This window comes from Nematostella vectensis, chromosome 1 (genome assembly GCF_932526225.1).
Source record: "Nematostella vectensis chromosome 1, jaNemVect1.1, whole genome shotgun sequence".
NCBI classification, from domain to species: Eukaryota; Metazoa; Cnidaria; class Anthozoa; order Actiniaria; family Edwardsiidae; genus Nematostella; species Nematostella vectensis.
The window spans coordinates 15,914,743-15,933,655 of record NC_064034.1 but is presented as its reverse complement, the minus strand read 5'-3'; the positions used below and the strand labels follow the sequence as shown (position 1 = coordinate 15,933,655).

General features: G+C 40.4%; 2 protein-coding genes and 1 long non-coding RNA gene across 3 annotated transcripts; all 3 read right to left on the bottom strand.

Annotated features, from left to right (window-relative positions):
- Positions 1-549: 549 nt before the first annotated feature.
- On the bottom strand, positions 550-1,938 carry LOC125563015. The gene has a single exon (XM_048727573.1). It carries the CDS (start codon positions 1,936-1,938, stop codon positions 550-552), a length of 1,389 nt encoding a protein of 462 aa, XP_048583530.1.
- Positions 1,939-2,004: 66 nt separating this feature from the next.
- Positions 2,005-2,415, bottom strand: LOC125563013. The gene has a single exon (XM_048727565.1). The coding sequence runs from the start codon at positions 2,413-2,415 to the stop codon at positions 2,005-2,007; it is 411 nt and encodes a 136-aa protein (XP_048583522.1).
- A 6,380-nt stretch (positions 2,416-8,795) lies between these two features.
- Positions 8,796-10,945, bottom strand: LOC125557769. The gene is made up of 2 exons (XR_007305530.1): positions 10,737-10,945; positions 8,796-9,750 (listed from the first exon to the last, which is right to left on the bottom strand). It is a non-coding gene; the product is annotated as an uncharacterized LOC125557769 (long non-coding RNA).
- Positions 10,946-18,913: the final 7,968 nt, after the last annotated feature.

The following is an 18,913-nucleotide window of genomic DNA, read 5'->3' as shown; positions in this document are numbered from 1 at the left end:
ACTAAAACTCTTGAAGGAGTGACAAAGGTCATTCATTGAACGCAGCATCAATAAAATATAAAATTAACGCTATAAACTGTTTCTAAGAAAACGTAGTAATGTCTTATTAATACAAATTTTGTCACCTCCTCGCGCAGGCCCGCGAGGCGATGGGGCTCATAAACCACGACGACAACCGATTATAAACACAACGATTTATTCCGATGCTTGAATAACACACTTATTTACTTCCGGAACCTGGCAGCTCCTTCTACAATGTAGCTTTCTAGCGGTTTTCTACAATAAAATTACAGCTATAAGTGCGAATAACAAACGACATAAGAATCGAGAAAATGAAAAACTCACCAAGCTGTCGGCCATTACAAACTCTGACTTTCTGACTTGTACAAACTTGTTTAGTCATGTGACACCGATATAATTACCACAGGTATACCGCGCGTCGGTAGCCACACCGGCCCCTAAATATAAACTACCTGAAAGTTTTTATTTACACTTAATCAAGCAGCAACCGACGATATCTCCGTTACTTTACATTACGCAGTTCACTCTCTAGTTATCCATCTCCAATTTACAGAGACGCGTCACCGGTCGCGTAAGTATAGTGCTGCTCACTTGAACATCTCCTCGCCTCCGTCTTTTCGCTCGCGTCGCGACAGTAGATACCGTCTTCACCATGGCGCTGCGCACACGGCCATCACTACTTGGTAGGACTTCCATCACACGTGCAAGTGGCCATTCGCCTCTCCGAAAGTTCTCATCAGCCAAAAGAACTACATCACCTTCCTTGAGGTTTTCTCTGACAGTAGTCCACTTCGTTCTCTCCATCAGCGTTGGGAGATATTCACTTGTCCACCGACGCCAAAATCTGTTGCTCAGATATTGGGCTTGTCTCCAGGCTCGCCTACAATACATATCTTCCTTTCCAAATACGCCTGGTGGCACACTAGGCGTTGGTCTCAAGTGAAGCAAATGGTTGGGAGTTAGGGGCATCTCATCCTCGATATCATCACTGTTACGTGTCAGTGGTCTGCTATTGATGATGTTCACGGTCTCCGCCATTACCGTGAGAAGCACCTCATCGGAAACTATTTGTTCATTCAACAGCGACTTCAACACACGCTTGGTAGTCTGTACCATCCTTTCCCATGCACCACCCATGTGGCTTGCCGCAGGTGGGATAAAGCTCCACTTAATCCGCCTTTGGATACAAACCCTGTTGATCCTCTCGAGATCCCATTCTTCGAGGGCTTGCTTTAGCTCCTTATCTGCCTTCGTAAAATTTGTACCATTATCACTATGGATCTCTTTAGGATATCCTCTAAGACTGATAAACCGTCGCAGGGCGTTAATCATGGAGTCCGTGTCCATTGAATGCGTTATCTCAACATGCACAGCTCTCATGCTGAGGCACGAAAACAAACATCCATACCTCTTAACCTTTGACCTTCCGACCTTGACCTCCATTGGGCCAAAGTAATCGACCCCTACGTAAGTGAAGGGTGGCTCCTCAGCTGCAACTCGCATAGCCGGAAGGTCTGCCATGAATTGCTCCATTGGCTTTGCTCTTCTTCTCTGACACTTAAGACACTTGCCAATCACTCGACGAACTGCAGATCGTCCCTTTATTACCCAATACTCGTTTCTCAGAGACGACAAAACTGACTCTTGACCCATATGTCCAACACTCTGATGATGATCCATAATAATCAGGTCTGTAACATGATTCTTGTAGGGTAGTATTATAGGATGTCGCAACTCGTAGTCAACCTGTGCCTTCCCGATCCGTCCTCCGACACGTATCAGTCCGTTTTCTTTCTGCGGACATAACTTACTGATTGACTTGTCAGATTTCTCATGCAATCTCTCGTCAGGGAATTCTTCTCGTTGAACATGCCGCAGAATTATGCACTCTGCCTCTTGCAACTCCTCAACCGTCATTAATCCTCCGACGTCCCTCTTCTCATGCTCACCTTGGGCTTCCTTGCGTTGCAACACCTTACTCCTTTAGAATTGCTTGTATCGCAATAACCAGGCGATCGATAACTTCAACTTCTGCCACGAAGAGTGGTACATGATGATGTCATTAATAACATTTCTCCGTTTCTCCTCACATGTCACATACACTTGCGCTTCCTTTCTGACTTCTGGGTCATCGTCCGTAATCTCAGGGATTGTGATCACCTTAGGCCAGTCTGCATCGTCCTCCAATAGGAAGCTCGGTCCCTTCAGCCACCGATCGTTCCTGATTAGAGTGTCCATCTTGAGTCCCTTTGAGCCATCATCAGCTGGGTTGTCATCCCTATTCACATACCGCCATTCTCCAGCATTGGAACCATCATGTATAATTGTCAAACGATTGGACTCAAAGGTGTGAAACCTCTTCGTTTCATTGTTAGTGCACTTAAGCACCGACATTGAATCAGTCCAGTAGTTCACTTTGTTTACCTTAAGATCCAGCTCTTCCCGGATAATCTTACTCAACTTTACCGAAATAACAGCAGCGGTTAGTTCTAGTCTTGGAATAGAGATCTCTCGCAGGGGAGCTAGTCGTGCCTTCCCATGACAAATGAGCAATGCTTACGACCCTCTACATCTTCTAGTCGTAAGTAAGCCACCGCTGAATAACCTTGCCTTGATGCATCCGAGAACACATGTAGTTGAGCGTCTTTGAGTTCCTTGAAATCTTTCGGCTTAAAACATCGATCAACCTTCACCTCTTCTAGCTTGGGAAGATCTTCCACCCACCGCATCCACTGGGCAGAATCATCTGGGTTCATGGGATCATCCCATCCAACTTGCTTTCTGGTCAACACTTGTAGAAGCAGCTTTCCTTTCATGGTATAGGGTGCAATAAATCCAAGAGGATCAAACAGAGAGTAGACAATTGATAATACACTCCGCTTGGTTGCAGGTTTCTCCTTTGCACGTCTGTTGCTGTCCGCAACATCCCGTACAAATTGATCATCTTCCACATTCCACTTCAAACCGAGTGTCGAAGTCGTCGGCCGCTCTAGCTCGTTCAACATTGACTTGGCTCGATGCTTCTCTGGTACCGATGCAATCACATCCTTGTCGTTACTGCACCACTTGGTCAAGTTGAACCCTCCCTTGTCCAACACTTCTCTGATATCACTTACAAGTTTAACTGCATTCTCAGTCGTATCCGTAGACTTCATAAGATCATCCACATACATATTTCTAACTATTGCGTCAGACACTTCCGGGTTGGTGTTATCCTTAAGTTCTATTGTCTTCTTCAAACAATAGTTCACTACACTTGGTGACGATGTCGCACCGAACAAGTGTTTCACCATCCTGTACTCCTCCAACTCTCCAGATAAATCAGAGTTGGGCCACCATAAAAACCTTAATGCATCACAGTCCTTTGGATTCACCCGTACCTGATGAAACATTGACTCCACATCCGCGACTAATCCGATCTTCTCCTCCCGAAAACGACTTAATACTGCAACAAGATTGTTTGTCAAGTCCGGTCCTTGTAACAATTGTTCATTTAACGAAGTTCCTCCATACTTTGCTGCACAGTCAAAAACAATTCGCACTTTATCCTTCTTCAATGGGTGTGTCACTGGGTGGTGGCTTAAGTACCACAACCGCCCATCACTTCGCGCCAACTCTTCAGCCGGTACCTTCTCTGCATGACCTCGCTCGATGTAATCATTCATTGTCTCCTTATACTTATCAAACAGAACACCGTCTCTAAGAAATCTCTTCTTCAGAAGACCGCACCTTCTTTCCGCCATAATCTTGTTATATGGTAAATAGGGCGGGTCTCTCCTCCAAGGAAGTGCTACCTGATAGTGCCCGTCGACTATCTCTAGTGTATCTTCCATTATCTCTAGTGCACGCTTATTTTCAATAGAAGGACAGACGTTTGAACTGACAACTGAATCCGCAAAGTCAGTTTGCCAGAGTCTTTCTAATTGTTGCTGCAATACCTCTTTATCAATCTCCTTCTCTATTTCTAAATCCGCAGTCTTGAGCTTAGCAGTTCTAGAGACATTGTCCTTAAACGAACAATGCTGTGGTGCACCTGTACCATCATGCTCAGCAAGCTTGGTATCTTCCGGGTGGGTATGTGCTACAAGACATGATTCCTCATTATAAAGTTCTTCAGGAAATTGCTTATTCGCTACATTAATAAGGTTAACCGAGCACTGGTCACTGTCCCTTTTTCCGCACATGGGACCCATCACCGTCCATCCAAGAGAATATCTCACACCGACCGGTTCTCCATCGTTACCAGCCTTGTATTCTAGTGGTACAAACAGCAATGGATTTTCCTTAAGTCCAATAATGAGTCCAACTTCTGACGCACCGCATTCTTGCAAGTTAATGCTCCTCAAATGAGTAAATTGTTCAACATCTTCCTTCCTTGGTATACAACTAGAAGATACAGGAATTTCCTTCACTGTCCTGACATTTAACAACTCACTTTCTACCATTCCATCTTGTGACATTACTACGAGATCAACCATGTGACCTTTGAGTTTCCTCGTTCCCGTTACACCAGCTAGTTCAAAGTTCATGGCAATGCCATCACATCCAAGGTCAGTAAACAATTGTTCCTTACACAATGACACTTCACTGCCACTATCTAGCAATGCATAAGTCTCCAATACCCTGTCATCTCCTTTCACCTTGACCTTGACCGGAATGACACCCAGGCACACTCTGCGCTCACCGGCCCCAGTTGCGACAGAAACTGAGGCTACACTTGTACTACCCGCATTAACACCTGTTGTTTCTGGTGCCGATGCGTTAGGTCTAGCTTGTCCGGGTGACTTGTCAATCTTGTTGTCAACCGTGTTATCCCTTCTTTCTTGTACCGAAAAATGTAGTAAAGTATGGTGTTCTTTACCACAACCTTTCACTTGGCACTTAAAGGTTGTCTTAGGACATGTGTCCCTAAAATGCCCTCCACTTAAACACTTAAAACATAATCTATTAGACAAGACTAATTTGTTTCTCTCTTCACTGTTCAGTTCCTTAAACTGTGCACACTTCCATAATCCATGAGGTCCAGAACAAATCACACACTTCCAGCTTGCATTCCCCGGTCCCTTCTGTTGTCTCTGTTCACTATTCTGGGGTGGGGTCACTCCAGTTGCCATGCTTGACCTAGGGGTTTGTTTCTTATCACTGTCATTCCTTTTCTTACCCCTCTGAGAGCTGGCAGACACAAGATCTTCCCCAAACTCATTGTTCACAAGTTTGGCTCTTTCCTTGATAAACTTCAAGAAATCCGAAAAATTAGGCCTTGACCCTGATTCAATAATCCTGCCCGCACGTTCGGTCCATTTTCCCTTCATGAAATATGGTAGCTTGTTGTTTAGTTCTCTAAGAGTACTTGTGTAATTTAATTCACTAACATAATCGCTTCCCATGCCTGACAATGTGCGGTGAGCTACTTCAAGGTGTCTAGAAAATTCCAGTAAAGCTGGCCCTCCACCGTTCCGCAATGGCGGGAGGTCTTGTAACCTTTTCAGGTGTGCCTTAGCAATAATGTGCGGAAGTCCAAAATTCTCCTTCAAGGTGTTCTTTGCTGTATTATAGCCCTCCGAAGTAGGCAAGTTCACACAACTTTCAATTGCATCCATTGCCTTGCCTGTGCAATGTTGTATTAAGTACTGTAATTTCCTAGAATTATCACTAGTTAGGCTCTCGAGGCATGTCTCAAAGTTATGCATAAATGAAACATAGTTTATGGGATTACCGTCAAAGTGCATGTATTCAATCCTTGGGGTACTCATTGCCTGAGACAGTACTCTAGCCACATGTTCTCCACTATCAAATAATCCATTGTTGCTGTTAGTTGATGGTTGTGAGCCAGGTAAATTCAACCCAGCTTGGGCTTCCTTTGTTCCATTGTTCAGCATAGTTTCTTCACCACCCCGCACATGGCTACTAATCTCCCGATTCACCCTTTCACTCTCATGACTCTTGTCAACACTTATCTCCGATGATAAACAAACAGACACACAGGATTCCTTTAATCCAGCACTAGACGATACATTGTTATTATTTCCAATACAAGGCTCCACCATTAGCTCCTTATTAACAACAATTTCCTCTGTTAATTTCACAGTAGGGTTTGTACTCACATTTCCAATAGGTGCATGCTGCTCAATTTTGTTTTCAGATTGAGCCTTGAAAACATCACATACATCCTCTGACACAGCAGACTTATTACTCTGATCCACATTCAAGTCTTCCCTTTCCTTCTTATAAATCATGTAGCTTGTTTGAGCCTTTTCACATTTTACTTCAGCTTCCAAAAGTTCATGAGCATATTTTAACTCATCAAATTTTCTATTGAGCTGCTGTTTTTTCCGTAAATGTCCCAGATCTAATTTACTCAATGCTGCTCTCTCCTCTAAGGCAGCAACACTCTTAACACTTGATCTTGAATATCTTGAACTATGTCTACTAGAAACATGTGATCTGCTTTCTCTATCACTCACCCTTGACTTCGTGTGTCTCTCAGAAACCTGAGATCCACTTTCAATATCCTGCATATCCTGTTCGTCAACAGCAGAGTAAAGTTCGAGTTTCAGCGTGAGTTCCATGTCATAAACTCTTTGGGCCTCCATTTTCTCTTCCCCTTCATCCATTAAGTCCATAAGATCGGAGTGAACACGCACGAATTTCACCCACGTGTTGTGGTAAGACTGAAGTTTGCGGCTAACTTCATTCTTGTTTCCCTTGTACATCAATTCTTCGATTTCCTTTCGAAACCTTCTCAAACTGCCGAGGCAACCCGACCTCGAACGCTTTAAACTGACAATCCTCTCTTCCATGTCTTCTCCTCGAATTCTTCGAGTATTATACCTCCTCGATCGAGCTCCTAAACCTGCAGGACAAGACCGAGCTGACATTGCGAAATCCGTATTCGCTCCACTCGTAACCGAAACGTTCACACAATAAAATCCAATATTCACTCTTGTTATGGCCACAAATCACGCCACAAATCCTTCTGTATCACCGTAAATACTTCCTTCTCGTCGAACTAGCTCCAAATCCTCAGACTAGCTTGACGACTTGACTCTATAGCTTGAAAACTGTCACCTCCTCGCGCAGGCCCGCGAGGCGATGGGGCTCATAAACCACGACGACAACCGATTATAAACACAACGATTTATTCCGATGCTTGAATAACACACTTATTTACTTCCGGAACCTGGCAGCTCCTTCTACAATGTAGCTTTCTAGCGGTTTTCTACAATAAAATTACAGCTATAAGTGCGAATAACAAACGACATAAGAATCGAGAAAATGAAAAACTCACCAAGCTGTCGGCCATTACAAACTCTGACTTTCTGACTTGTACAAACTTGTTTAGTCATGTGACACCGATATAATTACCACAGGTATACCGCGCGTCGGTAGCCACAAATTTTAAAAGTAAAACTATCATCTCTTCTGTTAGGTAAAGTTTATGCAATTTCTATTGGCCATTTATCAATGAGCATTGATTTTCTGCATATAGCAACTGAAGCTAAAATGTTCTTTATGGTAGGACAACAAACCCAGTGTTTCTCTTGCCAACCTGGCTTTGGACTTGCGACACATCTAGCGCTAATGTGATACCACCGACGTTGTTGTTGCAATACACTTTGCTAAAAAATATCTCAGCTTAACATTGGAAAAAGTGAAAAATTCCCCATGCCGCTTTCTCGACGCTAGCAGATACAGGTTCTCTAGGGTTTTTTTTCCAAACAACCATTTATGAGCAATCCACTCCATAAGTGGAGTGGAATGGCGAGTTCACCAGATGCCGTCTTTGTTTTCTTTGAGGCACATCCGGCATGATTTTGATGCTGTGAGCGATTGACCTCGAGTTCTTTACATATTTCAGGTTGAAAAGCTGTGCAGCTTTGAACAGAGCTACGGACGAACCCCAGCAGAGCTATGGACCAATAATAATATAAGAGTCCAAACTCAAACTACCCGTAAACAAATTTTAGCAGTGAATTGGACATTCATTAGTATGTTTGTGTTGGCTTGTTTACAATTTCAAACTTTAATTTCCGTATTTATTGATCAAATGCGTGATTTTGTTTGTTGATTGTACAAAAGCGCCTATGATGCCCCATGCCCATGGGCCTAAAAGGGTATCTTTGTGCAGGGCTTGAATTATCGCTCCAGCCAGACACTTCTCTTACAGTGTATCCAGATATAACCTCTTACTCAATATATAACCTCTTACTGTGAGATCCTCAAACACGCGTCTTTTGTTCATGCTGGTAGTGAAAATGTAGTTCCAGTTAGAAATCAAGACTGGAGTGATGCATTTGGTGCCAACGCGATCAAAGAGATGACAAATACATCCAATGTCCATCATATCGGGGTAAATAACAGAAATTGTTCCTAGGGCTTTAGAACTCACTGGGGCAGGGTTGCGTATGGCAGCATCTAGATGTTCTTACCCTAAATTAAGCTTACGGAAGAACTTCAATTATCGGCTTAATGGGGTCCCACTCTTCAAAAACTTTAATATTACCTTAATTTAAAAAAAATATCGTGTTGCCTTCGGTAGCGTTTCCCCCTCAGGGTCGTGCAATGTCCATTTCTTTTGACTTTGTCTTGCGAAGGTTCTCCTTGTTTAGGATACGTTTCCTACTCGTGACGTGCCTAGAAACGACAGATTTCCTTAACGAGACTTTTTCTTTGCAAGAATCACGAAAGAGCACATTGCCTGTGGCTCTTAAAGTCTTGTTTTTGAACTTACCTAGGTGCTTGCTGGCTTACGCTGATGGCTAATATGTCTTTTCTACGATTTCTCCCCTCGACCTCGATTTTTAATCACTGCTAACAACTGCTTTCAGCCTATCTAGCAATTAAAGTTTTTGCATCTCACCAATGTCTATTGGTTCTGTTGATCAAAAAGAATTTGACATTCTTACAGACCAAACCTCAAAGGATAAGGAGAAAGTTACCTTAGTAACACCGCTGATTAGTTGCACAGTTGACTCTTCTGTGGAGGGAATCCGCTGCCCAATCCTATCTTACAAACCAACTCAAATCTGCTGTTTTATTATATTATGGGTGGCTTATTCTAGAGACGGTTGATATGACACTACAAGATTCCAAACTCAAACTACTCGTGTATAAATGATAATATAGAAAATTATTAGATAAGTAATTATAACCCTTTTCTTCTGACAACAGCTCATGTGATCTGCTCGTGTCTTCTCGATCAGATAAGAGACAGTGAATTGGTAGATCTTTGTTAGTTATTGCGTCGTCTGTTTCTCGCCTTGTCACTGCAATATATAAGCCTTTTTCTTAAGACAGTGAACAAAACACGCATACAATATGGCTACCGAACTAAGACTAATTTGATATGCAAGATTGCGTAACTATAATTACTAGAACTAGTGCCAATCTCGCCCGATTTACTACACTCCTCCCCACTTAAGAGGGGATAGTACCATAAAGTTCGAGTTCTTGCAAATAAACACCAAGCTAACTTTACAGGAAAATTGGAAAATTAAACGAGACGTACCTGTAAGTTGAAGTTTGATTGAGATTCTATCACATGTTTTTCGTGAAATGACAATGTTCTCGAGGCGAAGGGTACTGGTTTCAGCACCCCAGGTTCGACTTCTTTCTCTCGAGGATCAGTGGGCGGTTAGGATTGTAGTGCACTATTGTAGTGTCAGACGCCAGAGCTGCTTTATTGTTTTGAATACCTTATCATGCTCCTGCCTGACATGACGGAAAAACCTGGAAAATTCGCAATTCGAGATAGAGAAAGAAGACACAATTTCTTAGAGGAATGACCTGTAACATATTTTCCATAGTATGCTGAAAAATGCCTACAGCACTGAATTCCAAATTGGAACCTCTGATAAGCAAACAGCCTCTTGTGTGTGTTGATTAACACGTAAACTTGTGCCTCTTCTGAAAGTGAAGGACTGGCATGATTCTAAGGTTGCTAAAATATCTTGTCTCGTAGGTAATAGATAATGAGCCATGTCTGTAACTGGATTAAGTGTCTCCTTAAAGTCAGCACAGATCCTCACAGTCTCGCCAATAGACGTGACTACAGAAACAATGGGGCTGGCCCACTTTGAATAAGCCACGAATTTTATTACACCACTCTTTTCTGATCGCTCCAACTCAGCTTTTACCATCGGACGTAAATGATAGGGTACTGAACGAGCTACTGGTACATATACGATGTACAATATACTGGCTGGTACAGCATCTGGTTTCACAGCAATGTTAAATTCAAAATCCTTCAGGCACTCGAGACCTAGTTCCAACACTTCTTTGTATTTCTCACAGAGCTGTTCCACAGATGTTGTATCTACTGCTACGTTATGCACTTGTGGCTTCAACTTTAATGTCTTCTCCCAGTTAAGTATAATTTCTCTCAGCAAATTCCTACCAAATAAGGGGGCACGGTCTCCGCGAACCACAACTAAGAGTAATTGCTTGGACTGGTCTCCATAGACAACATCAACCCTTTCCATCCCCAGAATTTTAATATGTTTTCTGTTGTAATCGGTTGGCATTGGCTGGCATTAGCCTATCCCCTGGCTTACAAAAATATTATTGTTGGTGTTCTCTCCTATGCATGAAACTACCGCTCCGGTATCCAAATGAAATTCAGCTGACTTTGCATTTAGCATCAATTCGACCTTATTTACATTGAGCTATATATTCAACTGTTGTATGGTCCAAAAAAAATGAATTATTGTACTCACAGTTTTTGTCTGAATCTCTTTGAGGTACCTTCTCGTGCTCGCCCTGCACGCTAACTTTATGTTGACCCTTAGCAAATGAATTTCTTTGACCTCGTTGATGTCTCCTAGGACCTGTTTTTGATGATGAAGATAAACAAGCCGCTTTTAGATTACCCTTTATCTTGCAACGATGACAGCCTGTTTCTTTGTGCTTGCAAGAGTTAGCTAAATGCAGAAACGGAAACATTTCTTCCCTCCGGATGAAACAGGTCTAGTTTTCTTGAAATTTTGGTTGAGTCACGCTGGCTGAGTCACGTTGTGCACGCTGTGTGTGTGTGTCGTGAATGAAATCCATGGTTCCCTTTTATCGTTCCTCAACTTCTAATGCAATATCCACTGCGCTCTGAAAAGATAACTTAAGACCTGTGTTGTCAACAGCCTTCACAACTACTCTTTTAAGTTGAACCCGGCTAGGAACTGGTCCACCACTGGTCCTGTGGCCATTTTTCTTCCGATTACCTCGTCGCCAGTGCAAAATAGCAGCATTTTCTTTGAGAGAGGGAACAAAAAATAAGACTGGGTATTGATGAAGGTAAGCCTCCTATCTTTGTTACCTGGTGCTCTGCCTCGGGTGCCAGAAACGAATTTGCAAACAGGATATCCCTCATTCAATGAGTTTTTGCCGGGGGAGTATTTACTTCCAACAACAAATGTTTTGGGAACTAGATGCTCCTAGAGTGTGGAATTGTAGTGGAATGATAGTAAAGACAATATGTATTCAGGGATTTTTTTTATTGAACTTGTTTGACAGAGCACAGCGCATCCCTTTTAATATACCCTATTTATTTTTCTACGCTACTGGTCCCATTCATCTGATTTCTTTAGTAATTAACATAACTGAATTGCCCAAAAAATTAATTGTCAGCATGAATAAAAGCACAGTATGGGTGAAGTCGCTGAAAATTTTTTTTTTACTTTGTGTACTGGTTCATTTTTTTTTTTCAATATGCCTGCAGCATTGATTAAGTTTGACCATATTCAATCCCTGCATTGCAGTTTCTGTGAATGAATTCGCTGTACATTGTGAATCAGATTTGTACTCCAATGGCTCCAACATCCAATTATACTTTTTGTGTTTTTGTCATTTCATACTTCGTAACATACCGTTGACCTTAGCTGTGACAACATTTTGTAGTATTCTAAAACGATTGTTGATGTTTTTGTGGCACCATATTTGCCTTGTTAGTGCAGTGTTGGCCCATTAGAGTCCATATGCAAATGTTATATACATGTGCAAATGTTATATGTTATGATAGGAACTTGTGATTAGTTCATGGCCTCCAAGATTGTATTTTAACTCGCATTCTTTTTCCTCCTTTTTTTTGTGACATTTTCTTGTAATCTTTTTTTGTAATAATTTTCCTGTAATATCTTTTCTTGAAATATCTTTTCTTGTAATATCTTTTCCTGTTAAATCTTTTCTTGTAATATCTCTTTTGTAATATATTTTCTTGTGTCATCTCTTGTTGTAACATCTTTTCTTATAATTTATTTAGATATTAAAATGATGGCTGGTGTGATTTTTATATGGTACCAATTTTCCCTTGCCATTTTGTTGTTCCTGTTTTTTGTGAAATCATGGTCTTCGTGTAGAATGGGCTCTTTCCACCTCAAACTTGAACTTAGGGACCATGTAGCCTATCTACCATCTACTTCTGCCTACCCCAATTCCCCCCCACCCCTAAAAAAGGGAAAAATGGATTTTATGGAAAGTTTAACCAAAGTATACCGATTTATAGTTGTATCACGAAACTCTTTGAAAGCCGTTGTCATTTCAAAGTTATCCCCAAGAACGTTCGAACATACTATTAAATCATTAGAATAGTTAATTTAACAGCATCATGATCTGATAATATAATCAAAAAGACTCCCAGATATAAATGTAGGTTAGTCTATAATTTGCACATATCCCAATACACCCATTACTCTTCGTAGATCACTTGAGTCTTCAGCTAAATAATCAATGTTGAAGTCACCAAGCGTCACATGAACATTATTGATTTAAAAAGCATTCCTAAGATTTGCAATATATTGTGGCATGTTTGCGCCATTTTTTCTGTATGCAGCAGAAAATATAATTTTATATTTGAGTTTGTATGTAATATTCAAAATATCCATGCATGTTTCTTAGTAAACGTATATTCAAGAGAGTCACTGTAAGGATATCTTGAAAAATGGTGGGTGTAGAGTTAGTTTTCAACGCACTACACATTCTGATATATTCCGCGTTGTCTTTAGGGTTAGCTTTTACATGTTTGTTTTCTATCTGGCCAACCACATGTCATCCCTGCAGCGATCTTGCTCTATTCGATGCATCATATATTTGCCGATAATTAAAACTTTTTTGCCTTTTCAAATCAAAGCAAACAAGAATCTCATTAAGGGTTAAACCTTGTACCTTATGTACTGTACATGCCCATGCTGGCGTAAGAGGAAACTGAAGTCTTTGTATTTCTAGTGAAGAAGCTTTCCTGGTTTGACTTTTATTTTCGCAAGAACAGGTTGGATAGGTACTGCATTATGTTGTCTGGCATAATCATCGGCAAGCGTCTGTATAGTGTTCATACCAGCTTGACGATCATCAAATGTTACATAAACAATTGATGGCCGACCTGAATTGTTGTCAATCACAACCTTTGCCACTGTACCCATTTGGCCGTTAATCAATCTGTCACTTATATCTATATTCGTAGTTGTCATCACCCTTGCGTTTACTTTTATTTTGATTTCTGAGTCAAGGCCCCCAGTATCTGATCTTCCTCTACATAATACTCTATTCAGATCTTGTTTTGTAACATTTTGCGGATATTGATCAACAGCTTTTAGTATGTATAAGGTGTGCATTATTTTCCTCATCAACAGGTGCATTTTCGGCAAATATGTGCAGCGCTTTCGATGGATAATCAGGATGGTCTATAGGGGGTATTTTCTTCATACCATCCTCAGTTTGCTTAGCGGTTCTGAATCTATTTAACAGTTCAGCTCTGTCTCATTATCTCTGTCAATTCAATTATTCTAAACAATGTCCACGGATGACAAATGATTGTCAAACCACATTCATGAATGTCACCTTGATGAACATGTCTGAAAAGGCTTGTTGATTGTCCTTGTTTATGTTAATAACACTAATGAATTTTCTATTTCGTATAACTGATTGTCATTAAATGCTACTGATTGTCCAAACGTGCAATTGAATTTTCATTGCGCGCAAAAGAATGTTCGTTCCACTTGAATTGAATGTCCAAGTGCGTTATTGTTTCTCCGTTGATGCTAATGAATGTTCACGAATATTCAATTATTGTTATTGAAAGTCGAGTCACGCTAAATGATGTTTCGTGCGATGTTGATGAACGTACAATAAACTTTTGGCACAAATGAATGTCCCTTTCCCGTTAATGAACAGCAAAAGGTTTAGAATTGTTTGTTACACCCCGTACAGAACTTGAATGGGGAAGTTGTAGGATGACGTATTCATGACGTCACTTTTATCACGTGGTGTTTATTAAAACACCACTTGGCACACACTGATGGGACACAGAGATCCTTCAAAATCTAAATAATCCTACTGGTCCTTCGATAAAATGACTGCAGAGCAAAATGAACTTGTTAAGAACACTGTGAATGGTAGTGTAGCTGATGTTCTAGAACGTAGGAAGAAACCACCGGACAGCCTCTATCTGCTGGTGTGCGTCGGACCTTGTGGTCTGCGTCGACAGTTGATTAATTAATAAAACCTTTAAAAGAAAAAGTCGATAACAACGCAGATTTATGTTTTTTAGAACGATATTTCGGCAGGCCAATACCTGCCTTCTTCAGGTTATAAATGAGTTACAATGGCATGTTATAGCTAGTATATGTACAAAGTTCATTGATGATTAACTAACAAAAGGTAAAAATAGTAATTGAATGACAAAGTACAAAGTTCATTGATGATTAACTAACAAAAGGTAAAAATAGTAATTTAGTGACTTATGGAAAATGGTAAATAGGGTGGTGTGGATTACTAAGTAGCTAAACGGTTTCTTCACGCCGGTTGAGGCCACCGGGTTCATGAGTGCCAGCGCGAGCTATCAGTGTGGCTTCTCTTGCTTTGCGGATGGAGTCGCGGTTATTTCTTATTTTTTCAATAGGTATTAGCTCTATGTCAGAAGCGGAGTGGTTGGGTTTCAGGAAGTGTTCAGCGGCGTGGGTTGGTATGGATCGAGATTGAGAGTCTACAGTTCTGCGGTGGTCATTAAAGCGTTCTTTTAATTTGCGTTTAGTTTCCCCAATATATTGAAGGTTACAGCGGTTACATTGAATCATATAAATCACGTTTTTAGTATTGCAGGTTATGTGGGAGGTTATAGGTCGTGTTTCACCTGTTGAGAAAAATGTGTAGCTTGTAAGGCCATCGGTTCTAATATAGGGGCAGGTTAGGCAGTTTTTTCCGCAACGGAAAGCACCGGGAGGTTGGTTGGTGGGAGAGCGGTCGGAAGGTAGCTTGGCTTTAACGAGGATGTCGCGGAAACCAACGCTTTGCGTGACGCCCCCTACAAACCCCATACGTGGTTAAGATACATCGACGATATTTTTGTTGTGTGGACTGAGGGCCTAGACAAATTGAACGCTTTTGTAGATTATCTTAACAATCTACGTCCCACCATTAAATTTACAAGCTCCCACTCCTATAACAATGTACCTTTTCTTGACGTTAATGTCTCCCTTGTTAATAGTAAAATCGAAACTGACCTCTACTCCAAACCTACTGACAAACACCAACACCTTCTTTTTTCATCTTGCCATCCTCATCACACCAAAAAGGCCATCCCCTATAGCCTCGCCCTCCGTATTCGCCGCATTTGTTCTACAGAAGAAAGCTTTAATAACCGCTGCAATGAACTCACCATCTACCTCCTCAAGCGTGGCTATAAACCCGCTTTTCTCAAGAGACAAATCCTACGCGTTGCTAACATTTCCCGCATTGACGCCCTACGCCCTAATAATAACAACCACAAAAACTCCCGTCGCATCCCCTTTGTCACTACCTATAACCCTACACTACCTAACATCAACAACATAATCCGTAGAAACTACAACCTTCTACTCTCGTCTAAGCGATGCCATAAGGTTTTCACTGAGCCCCCTCTTGTCGCCTTTCGCCGCTCACCTAACCTCCGCGACATCCTCGGCGTATAGTTTGTTAATACAGTTGATTGACTTTGAATTGCGTGCATAACTATACGCCGAAGGCAAACCAATCAATTAAACAATTCAAACTTCGTGAAATTAGTGAGACAGAAGTTCGCTGATAAATCAGTAGTTTTAGAGGAGTAGTTTTAGAGGGGATCTTGGTGTCTCTAGAATGTTTTTTAATGAGATTAAAAATATGTCAAATTTTACTGCCATGTAATTATGAATTGTGTTGGCCCCTCCAAATGGATAAAGCAAGCACTCATTCAATAATATTAAATATGCAGTATGAAAGTTATCAAAATACTAAAACTTGGTGTGAAAAAAGCTGTCAAAGTTCAAGGTGTCACATTGACGAGAATGTTTTTTCAAGAGTCTAATGGCCAATTCTTATTTCCCTTTATATAAGTTCCACTATGTATATTTTTATCAAAACACCATTCTAACAAGATTTTGTGAAGAATATATAAAGGATGTAACAGCATTCCAAAGATTTAGATGCCATACTGTAGTTCAGAGGCGGATCTAGCTTTTTGCCAAGGGGGGATTTGGCCCAAACATTTTCGTCATTATTTTACCTTCGAAACGATTTTGGGGTGAAAAGATACACTGAAAATAATAAAAAAAGAAAGCCCAAGGTGAGGTTTAAACCCCCTACCCCAATAGACCCACTACTGTAGTTTTCATGTACCACAACTGATTATTCAGAAAAATGTGTTGAAACTAAACTCCACAAATATACCTCCTGTCATGCATTACATATTGGTGACCCACCCATTGGCCTGTTGGTTATAGAAACCCTGGATCCACCCATACTGGCTAATCAAAAATGAATGCAATGGAGGCAAATCCTAAATTATTACTGAAAGTGCTTAATTCCAATTTCTAATTTCAAACCAAACCATGTTCATTGACCTATGTTAGGGTTAGAGAGAAATAAATATAACAAAAAGTCAATGGGGAGAAGAAAAAGGGAGAAATGAACGACTCTATTTGAAAAAATGTGACTCTACTTTAAAAAATATATAACAATAATGCAATAATAGCTTGAATGAGCATATTACTAACATTTTCCCCTTTCTCTTTACCTATAGGTTTAATATAAAACTGTTTTCTTTACAGATTTATTATTGAAAAAGCACAAGTTTGATGTTGTCTTTATATAATTTAAGTACCTTGCTCCAAGGGGGGAGGTGGGGGGGGGGGGGGGGGACTTTGAGAAATGGGAGTTTGAGACGGGAGTGCTAGACAGCATAACCAATTTTAACCCTAAGGGATAGCACTAAGGGCATGGTCAACAACAACTGATCAGTTGACTTGTGGTTTATTGTACAATACATTTCAAGTGATTGGGCCACCACTTAGCGTGAGACACCCTAAAAGATAGCAGAATCGGAAAAATACTCCTCCCTGGGCGTGAAAACCCCTAAAAGATGGCAGAATCGGAAAAATCCTAAAACACACCCTAAGAGATGGTAAAAATATTATACCATAAAAGATAGGTCGAGCACCCCCCGTCTATCTTTCTGGAGAGTCCCCCCCCCCGGACCTTGCTCTACTAAAAAAAACCTTCCCTTGATAGAAGTTTCATTGATGTACACTTGTATCAAAGCTACATTCTGACCAGCTTTGCCCTTGTAAAGAAACAAATGATGGATGCAACAGAATTCCAAAGATAGAATGATACAGTTAGATACACTTCAGGTGCCATATGGAAGATTAATATATCACTTATTATTGGTGATACTCCATCACCAAGGAAATTAAAATCCACAAATATACCTCCAGTCATGCAGAAAGAAAGAGAGAGAGAAAAGAAATAGATTGAACTATAGCTTTGATAAAAATCATCAGTAATGCAACAACTTGGTTGAGCACTCTCCTAACATTTCCCCTTTCCTCATTATCTTTAGGTTGATAGAAAAATGTTTTCAGATCTATCATTGAGGGCAAGTATTTGCTTTAAAAAAGCCTATTTCACATTAACTGCTGTATCAAAGTAAAAAATCCCCTACTTTATTATCTTTAAGACATTTGCCTATTCTCATGCCTCCCAGCCTTCAGCATCAATCATGGCCCTCGGGTAGTCCTTGGTTGGTTTTACCTAAATAAAAGTGAAAACAATTATAAGTATTTTTTTTTCTTTCAAAACAACATTTTCATCATGCCAGTTATAACCTTATTAACTTTTCACAACTATTTGAATAATAAATAAATAAACACTATAAGCTCAGCAAAAAGAATATAGGTAATAGGGGTTGCATTTTGTGTTTTTATTTTCGATGAGAAAATTCTCTAATATATAGTAAGTATATATAAGTCATTTGTAGTTATGATAATGTTAAAAAAGTTGCTGTATCTTCGAGAAGCCTAAATACACAGAATATAAAGACAGGTAAGGTCTTCTTTAGCAATAAATGACAGGATATTTATCAGCCTTTATTAAATATCTCAACGCAGTCAGTATAGAGAGAACGAAGAATATCAAAGATGTTGTTATGCTCAAATTGTTTGATTTAGACCACGAATTCTCAAAGCAAACTCTATAAACAAATGTATAAATCGAACAAGCTAAGTGACATTGAAACAGTAACTAGACTACTACGTATTTGTGTCGTTAAATTCTTACTTACCGTCAGGAATATATGCCTGAATTTATAGAACGTGTAAGTATTTACGAATTTAACATTTTCATGGCGATTGCCAGTGGAATGAAAACCACCCAAGTGCACTCCAAAATTATAAGCCGATCGGAAATCAAAACAGGGATAGATGACTTTAATATGACATCTTGACGTCAAACTGGTACGGTGTTTTAGCTTGAGCGATTGGTTTTGGAAAAAAACACACGAATAAACGAGCATTATAAAAGCACAGCAATAAAAGAAAAATAACTGTGATATTCTCAATACAAACCGTCGTTCAAAACTCACCTTGGCAGTGTTTTTCGTCGCTTTCTGTTTGTC